Source organism: Numida meleagris, chromosome 9 (genome assembly GCF_002078875.1).
Source record: "Numida meleagris isolate 19003 breed g44 Domestic line chromosome 9, NumMel1.0, whole genome shotgun sequence".
Taxonomy (NCBI): domain Eukaryota; kingdom Metazoa; phylum Chordata; class Aves; order Galliformes; family Numididae; genus Numida; species Numida meleagris.
Window position 1 is genome coordinate 12,793,634 of NC_034417.1, and position 16,229 is coordinate 12,809,862.

Consider the following 16,229-nt stretch of genomic DNA (forward strand, 5'->3'; position numbering starts at 1 on the left):
ATAGAAAGGAAGATTCTGGGTTTGTGATAAGGCTGCTGGCTGCACCAAAATACACTGTTTAGAAGTGAAATGTTTGCCCAGCATATGCTGTATATAGCCAAGGATTCTCTGGCAGTATGATTTTCAAGGAGCTGCCCTATGCTAGACAATGTGCTTTTGCCATCCAGGAGACGGAGCCTGTAGTCAGTTACAGCTGTTACTTTCCTTGGTTAACATTCCAAAGAGACTCAGACATATTTGTTTGGCTGAAATTCTCTCTGGATGGAGGTAGGACAGCAATAATACATCACAAATCCATGACAGGCCCATGCTGCCTGTGGGTATACAGAAGCACAGTTCAAGATGTAAATGTTTTAAATTTTCTTGGCAGTATTTTGTTGTTCTCAAGCCTACAAACCCCCTGCTTGCTTACCCCAGGAGCTCCAGCAAATCCAGTTTGTAGTGCGCAAGGCAGAACCAAAGAGACTGCAAGCAGCAAAACTAGCACAATCCCAGCTCCTTCGAAGGACTGGCATTTTCCATTTGCCAACAGCACTGACAGGCTGGCTACAGCATGAGTGCAACAAAGCACCACAGCAGACCTTTGACAGTAATGGAATCTGACCGTGGTGCTCCACGCTGTGCAAACAGTGAGAGTCGCTTCACGCACACCACAATAAACTCTGCAAGCCAGGTGGAAAAGAGTTACCCCATGCCTCGTTTCCAGATGAGTGCAGTGAGAGAAAGACGGAAGGAAGATGAAGTGACCCCATGCAGCTGTTTACTACAGAAGACTGGAAGGAGATCTGTTTCTGTACATACCTAATGTTCCCTCTTCTACCTAACAAGAATAGTAATAGCACTGAGGGCTAGACAAGAGCCACATACTGTGGAGAGAGGAAGAGAGCAGTTGAGAGGCAGTAATAATCCAAAATACTTCTAGAAACACAGCAGGAATGACTGTCAAAAGACCAACATTTTAATCAACAAACTTTACACACACGAGGCTTCCTACTAAGGCAGTACATATATTCTTGCTTTTACCACCAGCTTCTTCTACTGCTTGGGCTTCTAAGGCCCGGGATGGTCTTTCTTCTTAAACCTCTCATCAAAAAATTCCAGGCAGGGTGGCTTTCCAGAAGGTGACACAACCCAGTCCCTGTTATACGAGCTAATATTAAATGCAGTGTCTCTTCCATTGCCTTCTCACATTCGCCTGGCTTTCCGTGGGCGGCAGCCGTTGTGTGGAACCGGGGTGTTGTCAGTGATGGAGATGACCTCCAAACCTCCCATAGTCAGCCCTTTGATGGCAGCCTGGAACAGAGCAAGACAGCAGATGATACACTGTTACCAACACACTGCAGAGCAGAAAAGGGAAAAAGCTGAGGGGCAAACAGATTGGTGCCCTGTCCGAAAATCAGCTAATTCCAATAGTTCTACTTTGGAATTATGTTAAAGTATTGATATCTGAAGGACCATTTTAAACCTCTCCCTCCAGTCATTTCATCAGAATTCCCATCAGTTTTGGTGCTTAAGTGGCAAGAAAACATATACAGCTTTTATTCTGTCTCCAAAGGAAATTATTCTGAAATTTTTGTTATTCTACGTTTTCTTCACTAGGCATTTCAGCGATGAATTCTTTGTATCACCTTCAGAAAAAATAAACCAAGTTAATGAGTACTGACATGATACTAGCCCCAATTTAAAAAACAAACAAACAAACAAACAAAAAAACCTGGATGATGTCTGAGAAAGAAAAAAAATATGAAAGGAAACTAACACCTACCTTGCGTCCTGGCCCCAGTCCTTTCACCATGACTCGTACGTGCAGTACACCCTTCCCTCGTGCCTTCTGAGAAAGGAAGAACTGGTTAGTATTCTCTTTGACAACTCTGCTGCTGCTCTGGCTTCCCTGGAGTCCTTCATTCCCTTTTGACCCACTATCATAGTATTCTTTAAGTAAAAACAAAACGTAGGTGGTAATGGATACGGAGGGGAAAGATGGTGATTTACTGCACAGAACCAGACACCAGCAGAAAAGGAGCCCTGGATAAACAGTGGCAGTTTCAAGGAAACTTGTGTTAACCTGTCAGCTCTGCATACAGAGAAAGTGCTTGAGATCAAACTATCCATGACCTAAAGACAGGACAGAAAATGACATATCCATGGATACCTAACTAACAAGGAGTAACTCAAAGCTGCTTTCCCTTATCTAATGCAGTGACTTTTATCTTGTGATCAGTGGATTCCTTCTAGAGGGTAAATGAGAAAAGCAGTCAAGCTTTATATTCACTGTGCAGGAGTCCACACTGACAGTGTAAAAATTGTAGGGGCTTGCAAATGGAAAATGAAAAACGCCTGCTGTAAAGCAGAGCAGTGCTGCCACCAAGTGGAGCTCCTATGGGTCTCTGTTTCTGTGTTCGGGTGCAATTAATCTACTACAAACTAACAGGGATAGGAACAAATCTGGCCAACCACAGTTACGCAGCTTTTATGAGTCTCCAATGAGCAAAGACTAATAGTGAAAGTGTTCTTATATTCCCCCAAATCAACCATAACAAGCTGTTGGCCAGCAGTGGCACAGAACACCTCTGACATGAAAGGATCCACATAATTTAGGATGAGGATTTTCAATTTAACCTTGCCTTATTTAGCTGTAATGAGAACCGTAACACAGCCAGCCTCATTTTTTCCTGTCACCTGGAAACCTACGTAGCTTTTTACATTAAACTGTATGCATCTGAAAATTACATGTGCATGGACATCACTTTCTCTGACTGGAACTGCTGGCAGCAGCTCATTTCTCCTGTGGCAGAGAACAAATATAAAACATTCAGCCAGTAATTACAGCCGCTTCTCAATCCCCTACGGGGCAAAATTAAACTGCTGCTGATTCAGGGGCTTCTATTTCCAAAATGGCTGAGGTATGTTCCTTTTCAACAAAAGAGCTATGAAACTGGAGCTAGGAAACGATAGGCTACAAGTTACAGTCACAGCTCGCACAGCTAAGCTCACTTTCTGAGCATTTTTAACTGACGTTTCAAACACATCTTGCCAGTGTGAAGATGCTTGCTGTCAGCAAATGGTAGTGTGCTGCTTGAGTGCTAATGAGCAGAGGTCTGAAGTGCTGATCATGAGCAAGGGACTGCAACATGAACAAGAAGCAAAATGCCTTCTGCCCTGCTCTATTCTCCCGAAGATAAATCCAGCTACTGCACTTGTCCTCCATGGCCCCAGGTAGCAGAGGGATGCAGGAGAGTGACAATGGCCAGTGCAGACTCACCACTGCTGCCGCTATGCCAGCTGTCTGTGCTGCAATGGCAGTTCCCTTCTTGGCATTCTGGAAGCCTTCAGTGCCGCAGGATGTACGGGCAAATGGCCTGTTGTCAAAGCTGACCACTTGGATGTGTGTACTACAGCAAGAGAGGGGCAAAAGAAAGAAAGAAGCTCGAAGAGGATTTTACTCTCGTAATGCATGGCTCCTCCACAGAAGTCAGCTCCCTTCTTAAAGCCATGTGAATTCTTTCAAGGCACGTCAGTTCTACTCACACGGACCTCCCAGCAGCGAACTTCTGGGTTATGGTGGAGAATCCGAGCTGGCAGAACCTTTGTGGACGACCTGTTCCTACTCAGTATCCCAAAGATACAACTCTCACTGCGAGCATTTTACCTCTTCTATTTCACAGAATGGCTTGGGTTGGAAAGGACCTTAAAGCCCACCCAGTCCCAACCCCCTGCCGTGGCTGGGTGCCCCTACCAGCTCAGGCTGCCCAGGGCTCATCCAAGCTTCCTTTGGGATGGGGCACCCACAGCTCTCTGGGCAGCTGAGAGACAAAGGGGATTTGCATTCTGTGTCATGAACTTCCCTGGGATTTTTCATTTGATATGCAAAACTTAAAGGTGCGTTACAAGCCTTCATTGCACAGAATGAGAGAAGCAGGTTGCTCACTTGTTGTACGTGGCTTTGATGTGAGCTATCGGGATCTCTTCGTACGTCTTTCCATCCCATCTCATGGAGTTCCTCTGCAGGATTAAGGGGCTGAAGAGCAAGACAACAGTTATCAGACATCAGCTCTTAGAATCTGGGGAGGGGAAGAAGGGATGCAGCGACGCCACAAGCCCCGTGTCCTTTCCCTGCCCTTGCCCCGGGTGACGCCGAGGCCGGGCCGCTCACCTCAGGTCGGTGCCGCTCAGGCTCTCCGCCCCTTTCTCGGGCCCTTTCTCCGCCAACTCCTGCAGCCTCCGCACGCCTGCGTGCACGCCGCGGCCTAGCCCAGCGCTGCGGGAAGAACGGGAAGCGGGGGAAGGTGAAGGCGCGAGCAGCGCTCGGGGCGCACCCCGGGCTCACCGGGCACCAAGGAGCCCCGGAGACAGACACCCCCCGCCGCCCTCCGCTCACCCGCAGGCCGCGCCGCGCAGGCGTTGCCAGGCGACCGCCAGCGCCGCGTGCATGGCGGCTCCCGTCCCGCAAGCGGCGTCCCGCGCAGCCCACTCCCCCGCCCTTGCGAGGCACGACGGGAGCTGGGAGGAAAGATGGCGGCGCCCAGCGCGGGGCGGTGTGGGTTCCGCCGGAGCGCGATGGCGGCCCGCGCGTGGTGGGCTGTGGGGTGCGGCCGGTGGCTGAGTACCGTTCCTACTGCTGCTGCTGCTGCTCCCCCTCCCCGACCGTGGAAGCTCTTCGGGGCCCTGTGCCTGCTGAGGCTGCCCCGTATCACGCAGCCCCTCCAGAAGGAGGAGGAGGAGATGGCGGCCCTCATGGAGCAGGTAGCGGGGTGCTGCCGAGGGGAAAATGGCTGCCCCGGGGCTGGAGGGGGTAGAGCGTGAGGTGGGTGAGCGGAAAGCGCTTGTGGGGCTGCACCTCGAGTCTTGTATTGAGTTTTGGGCCTCTCACTGCAATAAGACACTGTGCATAGAAGTGTTCAAGAACTGTGGAGATGTGGCACTGAAGGACGTGGTTAGTGGGCACGGTGGGGTGGGTTGAGGTTGGTCTGGGTGATGTTGGAGGTCTTTTCCAACCTTAACGATTCTCTGTGTTGGTGGCTGAGTGATCTTTGTGATGCCCTTGCAGATAGAGCTGGAGAGAAGCCACTACTCTGATCATGAAATCCGCAAGCTGGAGGAGGAGGAGCGACTTAGGAGGAGGAAGGAAAGCTTGCATGATGATGATGATGAAGGCCTGGGCAAAACAGTTGTCATGGCTCAGGACCTGGAGGAGAAGTGGGAACAGAAGCTGCTGCGGTTCAGCCCGGCCCCGCGGGTTACAGGTACCTGTGGAAGTGTTGTGCCCTGATGGGGAACACCCCAATCCTCTGCCGGACACAGCTGAGGGCTGTTTGATGGAGGAAGGCATTTTCTGAGTATTTTTGAAAAAAGTTGATGCTGTGGCAGTGTGGTTAGCGCATGAGAAATTAATCATCTGACAGCAGAATCAGTGCTGTGAAGATGGGCATGTTCATACAACCTTATGAAAGTGAAGTGGGTAAAAAGTCTGTTGTTTCCACATAAGAGAAACCTTGGTATACTTGGTTCCCATGCTTGCCCATTGCTCTTACTGGTTTTTATCAAGCTAGAGATCCAAGCTTCTTGTCACAAATTCTGTTGTAAAATGGACTGGGTAGAATGTGCTCTGGCAGTAGGTTTTTTCTGAATCCCACATTGGCCTTCAGAGCGTCTGAGAGCACTTCTGGCTAGATTCTTGTCTTGTTTCAGATATCTGTGTGTCTGTATTGTTGTTGGAAGAGTGTGAGATTGAGAGAGGTGATGAATCATAGCGATTCCACTGCGGCCAGGATACTTTATTTCCAGCATGTGTTGGTTTTTGGCAGATGCTGATAAAAAAAATGATCGAACGTCGTTGAACAGGAAGCTGGACAGTAACCTAATCTTGCTGGTGAAACAGCAAATTGGTAACCAAGAGCTGTGGCTCCTGCCTCAAGCAGAATGGCAGCCTGGAGAGACTCTGCGAAGCACGGTTGAGCGAGCCATGGCTACATTTTTAGGTATGTAGTCTGCTGTGTGCATGTCTCTCGCTCCCCTTTGTCCCAGTTGTTTGTTTTTTTTCCCTGCCCTACCTGAGGGATATTCACCATCTGTAGCAAAATCGCCTCCCATCTGCTGGGGTGAGGTATTTCATGGCATAGAGATATACCCAACGTGATGGGGTTTCTGGCAAGAGCTGTGATCCTGTGCTCAGCTGCACTGCGGTGTGAGGGGCTGACAGTGCCAGCAGGCTGGGGGCTGGGATTTCTGGCAGCCAGCAGCTGCAGCGCCAGGCTCTTGCATTCTGATGTTTGAGCATCACTAGACGTCCCCTGAATGGTTGCTCCAAGTGTACAGCTTCTCTTTCGCTCTTGTTGCCCTGTATCAGCTTTTGTGGCAGATGGGTGATAACAAATTTGCATCTCCTTGCTTTTTGATGTGTGTTGGCAGAGTGTGATGCTCTCTCCCTTCTTCTGCAGGGACTTGCTGAGCTTCAGACAAGTCACTTTTTCATGAGAAAAGACTTAAAATTGGCAGTATTTCTGCCAAGAGGAGAGAACAGCCTGAAACAGATATAAAGTCATATGCTGTCTGTCTGTTACTATGAAAGTGCAGTTACTATTGCTCTGTGTTCTTATGTTTTGCTTTCTGTTTTCTTTTGTGCTGCTGGGGTCTTGCAGGTGATCACATTCAAGCCAAAATCCTGGGGAATGCACCATATGGGATTTACAAGTATAAATTCCCCAGGGCCATCAGGACTGAGGATAACGTGGGAGCCAAAGTATTCTTCTACAAAGCCTTCCTCCAAAGCAGTGATTTGTCCCAGGCAGAGCTGAAGAAAGATTATCTGTGGGTTACAAAGGATGAGCTGGGAGATTACTTGAAGTCGGAATACCTGAAAAAAGTCAATCGATTTCTTCTGGACTTATAAGTGATAGGCTGTGCTCCGGCAGATGGGGAAGATGTGGAATGTGACTCTGGGGAGGAGCACAGCTGCTGCTTTGTGTGGTCTGTGTGAATGGGATGTTAAGCAGGACTCTGGAGGATAAATTGCCTTTGCCTTATTTCCCAGTTCTCTTCACCAGGCCTGTATTAAATAAATATTAAAACTTTATACTCCCAAGTGAAGCTCTCCTCAGGGAGTTCTTTGCTCTTGTTGAATCCTCCTCCACCTTTTCTGGAAATGTGTGCTGTGATCTATCTGTTCCTCTCCCAAGCATGTGGTTCTCTGGGGCTGTGGTACCCGGGAGGCTTGCTCTCCTCACCAGACTCATGTCATGGTCTGGAGCTCAAGTGGTTTCTTCTAAGCAGCGACTAATGCTTGTCTCTGACAACTACTCTTTACTTAGAGCAGTATTGGGTAGTTACATTTGTTTCCAACTGGAAGAAGATGTTGTTAGGTCTAAGAGGGGGATTAACCAGCTAGATAATAATGGGAGACCTGACAGGGGAGTGATTTTCTTCGGTATCATTCCAGCCTCTGAAACTGTAGTTTTCCTTAGGGTTGTTATGTTGCCCTGGGGAAGATATGCACATTGCTCTGTGCAGCAGAGTAGCAGTCAGTTGCTTATCCAAGGATTAGCTTTTGCAGGCCTGGGGCTGCTCCACCAGCGTTTCCAGCAACACTTTGGTCTCTCTGTACATGGTGGCTGAGCTCCCTGCGTGATCCTGTGGAACTCTCTAGCTTCTTCAGAGGTAAGCAGTTCATTGTCCCTGCTTGCTGAGATGGAAGCCAGCTTTCCTTACGCTGTCAAACATGGTTGTAAGTTCCTCTAGCCAGAAGCAAGAAGGCTGGTACTGCAGAGTGGGAATTCTGTGTGGATCACATGCAGCAAGTAAAGGCTCACAAGGCTGGGCAAGGCATGTTTCTGGGGAGCTGGAAGCTGCATTGTTCAAAGCTTTGTTGTGTTTAATCCATGTTGGAGCTGCATCTGGCCCCAGAGGGGGCCTTGAGGGGAAAGATGCATGAGGAATAGGCAGTAGCTCTTTAGATGCCTGCTACTTTCCTGCCTATGCCACTGTCCCCTTGGGCCGGAAGCTCTGGTAACAGTGAAGGAGAGTACCATTTGATCAGCAGCTCTTTCTGGGCTGAAAGGCTAACTTCTGCTTGCAGAGGGAAGGCAGTTGTAGTGTTCCTTCTTCCTGCGAGCAGCCTCAAAGGTGGCTTTGGTTCTCAGCTCCTGTTCCCAGCATACAAGGCCAGCACTGCTAACCCAGCCCAGCCGTGTCTGTCTCAGGTAGCCTGACCCTATTCCTCCAATTTCTTTATTAGAAGGGCTATCCTCTGTTTATGTAGCACAGTCTCATCTCTCTGGGTCTGGTTCTGTGCTTTTTCTGGTTGTAAATGTTACTGTTAGTGTAGTGGAAATGCTAAGTCAGCTTGAAGCAGTGATGGAGCACCTGGTGGGAAGGCAGGGCCAACCCAGGGGAGCTCAGGTGCATGCAATTCACCTGAGTGACTGGAAGGGGTGGAACCAGGATCCACCCCTTCCCAGACCTCATTTAAGGGTTGACAGTGGAGGCAAAGGTATCTTGCTGGAAGTCTCTGTGTACCTGAGTCTATCCAAGGGTAAGCTGATTTTTTTTTTCTTTGTTTCTATGTCTGTGGCTACTGTATTTGAATATCTCCTCACTTGCTGTAGCCTAGGACTTTGCTACGCCACCGTCATTGCTGTATTTCCTATCATGTTACGGCATTACAGTTGGTCAGAATGTGAGCCCAGCGCTGGTTAGACTTTGCAGGGAATCTGCCTTCTTTGGTGGCAGGGAGAGGGGGGAAATGGGTGTCGTTAATCACCTGGAAAGTGTTTGGCTTCCAGAGGTGGAGCTGCAGATTGCTATATATATATATATATTTCATCAATCCTTTGAGTGCTGCAGACCTCAAATTAAAGCTGTACTTAATCACTCCACAAGTTATTGGGGTTGGGAGTAGCTCAGTAGCCTTGTTTTCTAATGCTGGGCAGCTGAGAGCTGCAGGCTTGTCATAAACTGTAAACAAAACTTGGTTTCTTGAAACACCCTTCCAGACCTAGAAAAGGAGACTGTTTGCAGTGGAGAGTGTTTACAGAGAGGAGGAGGTAAATGTGGAGTAGAATACATGCCTGCAAAACTGCAGGTTTGTTGGCTGCTGTCTGGAGGTCAGCACTGTTGTTGAAGGAGAGACTCTTGCCTTCTCTGAGACTTACAGCTCCTGTAGAAGGGTGAGGTGAGTCCTTCTCCTCAGGCTGTGCCCCTCGGATCCCTAGCAGCCTGGGCCAGTGGATGCAGTCAGCCCTGGGTTCTGTTTTAATCTGCCCCCGTTTCAAGCTATTGCTAGCTCTGTAGCATAGCATGCAGCTTCTGAGCAGAGGTTTGTGGGTGCAGGCTCAGGGTGCCAAGTTCTCCTTGCTAAGTTCTTTACCTCATTTCCCATGCCGAAGGCAGGTTTTGTGGTGTGGCATGAGACTTTCAAAGTATATAGGATGATACATAATCAGTGCTTTTTTGTTCTCAAGGCTAGGTGCACAAAAGAGAGAAGAGGCTGTGCTGGGAGCTTGCTTATCTTGAACCCTGGACAATTCTTATTCTCTGGCTTGCTCAAGCAACGAGTCCTTGGGCACTGTCTGTGCTGAGGTGTATAGCTCCCTCTGGCAAGGGGAAAGTCAGAATCAATAGCCTATTTTATTTTATTCCTCAGGCTCAGGTCTTCGTTCTTCTAGCAAGTGGGTGCATAGGAAACAGGATCTTCTCTGGAAGTTCAAATTGTTGCTTTTTCAGCACCTGAAACAAGAATTCCTGCTCCCAGTGTACATAGGAACATAGCCTTTCATTTATTTTTACTTTTTCCCCTGCGGTTTTTTCTGTTTAAAACCCTCAATCAATTGCTGCAAACAATCCCAGATCCCCTTGCTTGGGTGCTTTTGCTTGCATCTTGTTCTGTGTATTCCAGTGGCCTCTGTGAGGGGGAGGCAGCATACCATGGAGATTTCCTAGGGGGGAGGATGTTTTTTGCCTGTTCTCTTCTCTTGACTCCCAAAGGTCCTGTAGCAGATCACAGCAGCACTTACTTTCCTTTCAGAAATCTGTGGCTACAGGTTGTCTTTCCGCTCTGTGTGAACTTACACTCCTTGCGGAACTGCACAAGTCTGGTCGTGTAGCTGATACATTTTACCATTATCTATCGAAAGGCCAGCACAGCACCTTGGGACCTTTTCTGAAAGAGCTCCTCTCTCTGCTGGAGCAGAAGAAACCTCTCAAGACGTGGCTAGGAGAGAGCTGCCTTGAATGCAGCCCAGCACAAAGAGCAGGGGAGGCGTGTGAGTTACGCTGAGCAAAAACCATGAAGCTCACCTTGCAAACACGACAGAGAACTGTGCAAGTGTTTGCATGCCTATTTGGGGAGTTTGGGGCTTGTTTGCACCCAGAGCCTGAAAAGTTTTTTTCACTTTGGCTTTGCCTGCTCGAGAGATCTCTCCATCAGAATGTGAAGCAGCAGCAGCAGAGAGCTGGAAAGACACCAGGCTTGCTGTAGCTCTCTAGTGCAAGGCACAGTCAGATCAATTGAAGAGCTCTCCTGTGAAGTATGTGTCAGAGAGCTGTGTTTTGGAAAGGGCCTGTGACTCCTCACTTTGAGAGCAGCAGCGTGGAGCTCAGCTGAGAAGTCCGATGTGAGATTGGTACTGCAGCCTCCAAGGCCATTGTTTGAGTGATATCTTCCCCAGACTGCACAACCTGAGGGGGAAGCTGCAGAGAGCAGCCAGTCACACTGCAGAGACTTGCTGCTCTTCAGAGCCATTTTCTGCACAGAGCACTCCCGTTCGTGAGGGTGGTATGCAGAAGTCAGATCATTCTGCTCTCAAAGAGGAAGGATGCAGAGCTATCTGGAGGACCTTTCCCTGGTGCAGTGCAGTGTAGCAGCCATTGCAAAAACCTCCGGAAGCAGAAATAAATGTAAGTATCAATTGCAGTCTAAAACTCCTGCATCTAACTTATTGCTTCAGTCACCGTGTTAGAAGGGAGAGCTGAAGGTTTTCTTTGTGACAAATTGGATGCTAGCTGTCCCCTCCAGCAATGGAGAGATAACAAGTCCTAATAAAACCACTTCTCAGCTTCACAGGAACAGATTTCTGCTGCTTCCCCTACAAAATACTTTCCTTAGCTGATATCCTGCCCTGTCAGCAGGAGTTTTGGGAATTGGTGGCCTCTAAGCAGAACCACCTTTGCATGTTTTGTGTTACAGTAACATCAAACTGTTCAGAACTGCATGCTTTCTCATGTAATAGGAAGCTTATTTTTTTCTTCTGTCTGGCTCCAAGCAACCAAAATACTTCAATATTTGGAAGATAAATGCATTCAGAGCCAGGAGAGGCCACTGGAGCCACAGGCTGCACTGCTTCCTGCTCTCTGAAAACCTGACTGAGGAGAGATGCTATTGCTCCCAAATACAACTTAGAGCTTGTTAGAACAGGGAAAGCTGCCCTGTGTGGCCCTTCCTGCAGGGCCAAGGGATAGGCTGGCTTAGGTGAGTGAGGCCGTACCAGCTTCTGGGCTCACCCCATGGTCCTGTCCCATAGGATGAGGGATCTTCTGTGGCTCCAGCAGCATCAGTCACCTGCTCTTGTTCTGTCAAAGCTCCTGTGTGTGTTAGAAGGGATCTGCCTCTTGGGAGGGAGTTTTTTTTGGCAGTTCCCAGGGTTTCTGTGAGCACTGTGTAAGCCTGCAAGGCAAACATCACGGGATGCTCTGCTCGGGGCAGCTAGGGGGCCCTGCAGAAGATGGCACGAGAGGTCTGGTTGGGGTAGCTCACCAGTGGTATGATTGGGTTATGTCTCATCTTTCTGTTTTGACAATGCCTTTTCCCTCCTGTTTCTGGGTGAACACTAAGTGGGACAGGCAGAGTGCTGCACTCAAATCCATCTTTGCAAAGGTAAGGACTGGTATAAAAGAAAGAGAGCTCCTGGAAAGCTGGAAGTTGGGAAAATTGCTCCAGAAGCTTTGCTGTTAATAGCCAGACCTCAACACCAAGCCCACAAAAAGCAAACCTGGCCTTTTGTGAGGTAAGCACAAGATGCTGACAGCAGGAAGCCCTTCAGGTTGTTCTGGATGCAGCTTTGCTGTTGAGGCTACGCTTCCCTAACAGATTGTGGGTGTTATACAATCCTTTGGCAGGACTTCCAAGGCAATGCTTGGAGACACAAGGGCACTTCTTGATCAGAATATGAAGGGACTTTCAGCAACATTGACATGAAGCTTCTTCAAAACCCAGGAGAGGCAATAAAGCCTTTATGCAGTGGGTATAAGACTCATGGCCTCATCAAAGCCCCCTCCAGAAGCAAGAAGATTGCTAGAAGGAGCCGGCCACTTATGCAGCTACTATGGTCATCCCATCCCATAATTAAATGAGACAAAACTTGCAAGATTTCCCAGGTAAAAGTTCATAGCCAGGGGCAGGCTGCTGCCTCCTCATGCTGCACGCCAGCTTTCTGCTCGCTCTCATCTATCAAAGTAATTATGCCCATTACGTTTCTCCTTCCAGGTTTTACCCTCCCAAAATGTTATTCCTCTGCATTAAACCTGTGGGAGAAGTGAACTGTTGGGGGAAGTAACCAGCTTTAATCCAGGTTTAATAGGCACACAGGAAAAAAAGCACGCTGGGCTGGGAGGGTGGTCCAGCCAGCATCCTGCTTCTGCAGGCAAACAGAAATTTGTCTTGATGTGTGTGTATATCCAGCTTTGTGATCTGTGAGCTCTTAATAATTGGTTTGGTGACCTGCCGCCAGTGTTCTCTCTCTGTAGAGCTTTCTCCAGTCCCTGGTTAATACAACGGGTCACAAATCCCATTTGCTTTTGAATTCTGAGTAATCCTTTCGTTAATGTTGCCTAGTGCTTTTTTGGAAGCGCTGAAGGAAATTGGAGCCCTGTGCTAATCAGTAACTCTGGCTCTGCATGTTTGTGAGCTGCTGCCCTGGCTGGCTTTTCCAAATGACCGGTGCAGCCTGTTCATGTCAAACACCAATGTGTGCCTCTACAAAGCACCAATTGCCTCTGAGCCATGGTATTACCCAGGGCACGGGCTGGGAATGTTGGCTGAGCTTTAGGAGAGCAGTGAGGTGTAATGGGGTGCTTGCTGGTGCCACATTCCTTCTGCAGTGGTTGCCCATGGACTGAACTGGGTGGGAAACCTTAATGGTGTCTGTCTTCAGCACCTACAGCATCTGACTTACGGTTGGTGTCTCTTGGTTTTGCTTTTTAACTTCTGTTTCCTGATTTTTCTGTAGCTTGTCAATCTCCACGTTGCTGACAAGCATCACCCCTCGCCCCTTTCCCTCACACTCCCTATTTTTAGTCTGTCTGTGGCATTCCTCACACAGTGCATGTGTGCACCGTTTTGTTTGGAGCTGCTGACAATGGCATTGTGACCTTGAGGATAGTAGCACATTGCGAGCAGCGTGTATTGCATTTAGTTAACTCGCTGTAGCTGGGCACTGCAATTACAAGCTGCTGTTGAGGCCCCTGTGCCCCAGGCTTATGCTCAGTGCTGGGTGCCCTCAGGCAGCTGTGTGCTGTCACCTCTCCTTGCTTTGGGCCTTGTATTAAATCCCTTCAAGATCTGGGCTGTTTGATTCCCAAACCCTTTCCCTGGTGCAGGGTGAGGAGCAGGGTGGGGAAATCCCTGTGGTGGGGGCACGGTACACACGTCATGGCTCCAGTGTAAGAGAAATTCCCCCAAGGATGGGGTTGGGTGCTGCCTGTGGAACAGCTCCATGCTGGGCACTAGGTGGCAGGCAGTGACTGAGAAATCCCGTTGTGGAGCTTCCCATCCCTTCCCCCTTAAAAACACCTGTGCCAGAGTGGGAAACCTAAACCTGGAGTAGGGACCGCTAGTTCTTAACCTGGTGGCTTGAACTCCAAAGGCTCCCAAGGACCAGCAGAGAGTTGTGTTTTCTCTACGGAGGCTCAGTAACCAGACAGAGGAATCTCAAGGACAGGGAGATGAGGCAGGGATCAGGCAGCTGGTGTTTGATGATGGAGGATGCTTGGGGCTGCTGGGCTCCTACATGACATGAGGGGGCAGGAGTGGCAAAAATCCCTCCTTACCCTCCCTTATCACCTCGGGGTTTTGGCTCTGCCTGCTGCTACCCCTGACCCTACAGAGCTAAGGGTGAGACAGCCCCTGCTGTGCCAGGCAGCTGCTTGTCCCCCCGGGCATGGAGCTGTGCAGTGCAGCCCCGCACTGGGTGTTGTAGGTCCCCCTAAGCACCTTCCAACAAAAAGGGGATTATCTATAGCTTGTTAGAGTCCTTGCAGGGAGGGAGAATAAGGCTCTTTGCTCTGAAATGTTCTCTTCCCTGGGATTACAAGATAATGCATATGAAACGACATTAGCTCAGCCAGGTTTATGGATTATTTGAAAATCAAATTCTTTTAATCTCATCCACCATCTGGCACCAGCATAGCAGGCAGCCCGCTGCCACTTCCACCCTGCCTGTGTCGGAGCAAGGGGACATGGCATTTCTGGCTACCGCCATGCACCCTGGCACCAGTGCCAGCCTTGTCCTGATTTTTCAGACAGCGTGGAGGTGACAAGTCCCAGGAACCACGTCTGGGGAGGGGGTGAGGCTGGGTGACAGCCCTTCCTTCTCGCAGGGCACAGCCAGCCCCCGCTGCTGTTTGGTTATTTGGTTGTTTTCTTTTTTTTTTTTTTTTGAGACATGAAGCCAGGTGCTGCAGCGCTGCAAGGCTCCCGTGTTTGTCTCGTGAGTTGCTTTGCCCTCTTTGCTGAGCTTCAGTAGGACCATCCATCTTCCCTGTCTACTCCAGAACGCTGCTACACCTACTACCAAGGAGCGTTATAATCTCAGTACCCATTTAACATGAATAAAAAGCCACCTGGGACAATAGGTCACGGTTATACAATTTAGCTCAAGTAGAGAAAAGGCCTTTATAGCTATGAATATATGAATACTTAAAATATATATATAACATTGGTTAACACCGGGACGTATAAGCATAATATATATATATAGCGCTGGGCTAACAGTTTGCTCCTTGGCTCCCTTTTCAGAAGGCTGTGGCTGTTCTGCCTGTCTGCTCCATCCCAGCAGCTCCTTGTGGCTGGAGTCACGGTTCTGCACTGGTACGGGGAGCATTCATCGTGGGCAGAGGGACACTGAGCTCCTTGCTGGGGATTGGGATGCAAGTAGTGTGGATGCGGTGCCTCTGCCTGCAGGTAAGGGATGGCGCGTGGAGCCAGCAGCTTGCACGCAGCAATTTGCTGCCGTGGTTTGTGTGCCCTGAGGACAGGCACATGCTATAAAAAGGGAAAAACAAAACAGCAAGAAGAAAAATTAGTGGTTTTAGAGACAGGGAAGCATCGTTTCTGTAGGTGATTACTAATTACACAATTACGACGTTGTCTGTATCATTAGGATTATTTGTGATTTTAGTACATTGTAGTTTTAATTAAACAAATCCTTAGATTGTTTTTTACCCTCCTTTGTAATGGAAATTCTTTTTTTTTATTAGTGCCAAAGAATTAATTAATTGTGTAATTAGTGACTATTACTTTGTCACTTCTGGAAGGGTTATTTCCAGGTTGTACGCACGTGGTGGCTGCAAAATGGTCGTAAAAAGCTGTTTGGTACCGGGACTCTCTGGAAATAGCTGTCTGTGGCTGGGGCTGCTGCTGGAGGTGTGGATTTGGCAGCACGGCCAGCGAGAGGAATGTGGAAAACCTCTACCAGGGCTGGTCGGGGGAGGCTGTCAAACCTCGACGGTGTCCCCTTGCTTACTGCCTGCAAGTAAATGTGTTTCACTCTGATGCAGAAATGCCCTCCAGAAGGCATCCTTGGGCTCTCCATAAACAAGAGCTGGTGAAGCTGTGACTGTTTCCACATGCTCCTGCTGGTGGTGTAGGTGAAGCTGTAGGGTAAGATTTCAGCGTGCACCATCCGTCACTGTTGGGGCTGAGGGCTGCTGGTGGCACACTACCCTGTGCCCTGCCATGTGTAGGGTACATAGCAAATTCCAGGCAGGAAAGAAAGAATTTAGCATGCAGGGAGTGATAGGGTCTTAATAGATCTGCGCTTATTATTTGGGGAAAAAAAAAAAAAGAATCAGGATTACAGGCTTATGAGGGATTAGCAAGCATGAATGCCTATTTCTGCATATACTGCTCCTTTGTAAATCCATTGTGCCACTACACTGATATAGAGTTATACCATTATAGCATGATATCAGTGTATCAGATAGCCTTGATTAGGAGATCCAGCAGCTGTGCTAAGAAAAAC

General features: G+C 48.8%; 2 protein-coding genes across 2 annotated transcripts; one reads left to right on the plus strand and one right to left on the minus strand.

Annotated features, from left to right (window-relative positions):
* MRPS11 (mitochondrial ribosomal protein S11) lies at positions 937 to 4,530 on the minus strand. Its single transcript, XM_021407175.1, has 6 exons — positions 4,379 to 4,530; positions 4,154 to 4,258; positions 3,929 to 4,018; positions 3,263 to 3,392; positions 1,766 to 1,831; positions 937 to 1,293 (listed from the first exon to the last, which is right to left on the minus strand). Exons 1-6 carry the CDS (start codon positions 4,429 to 4,431, stop codon positions 1,186 to 1,188), a joined length of 552 nt encoding a protein of 183 aa, XP_021262850.1. The 5' UTR covers positions 4,432 to 4,530; the 3' UTR covers positions 937 to 1,185.
* On the plus strand, positions 4,513 to 6,889 carry MRPL46 (mitochondrial ribosomal protein L46). Its single transcript, XM_021407522.1, has 4 exons — positions 4,513 to 4,743; positions 5,048 to 5,087; positions 5,169 to 5,243; positions 6,639 to 6,889. The coding sequence occupies exons 1-4, from the start codon at positions 4,513 to 4,515 to the stop codon at positions 6,887 to 6,889; spliced, it is 597 nt and encodes a 198-aa protein (XP_021263197.1).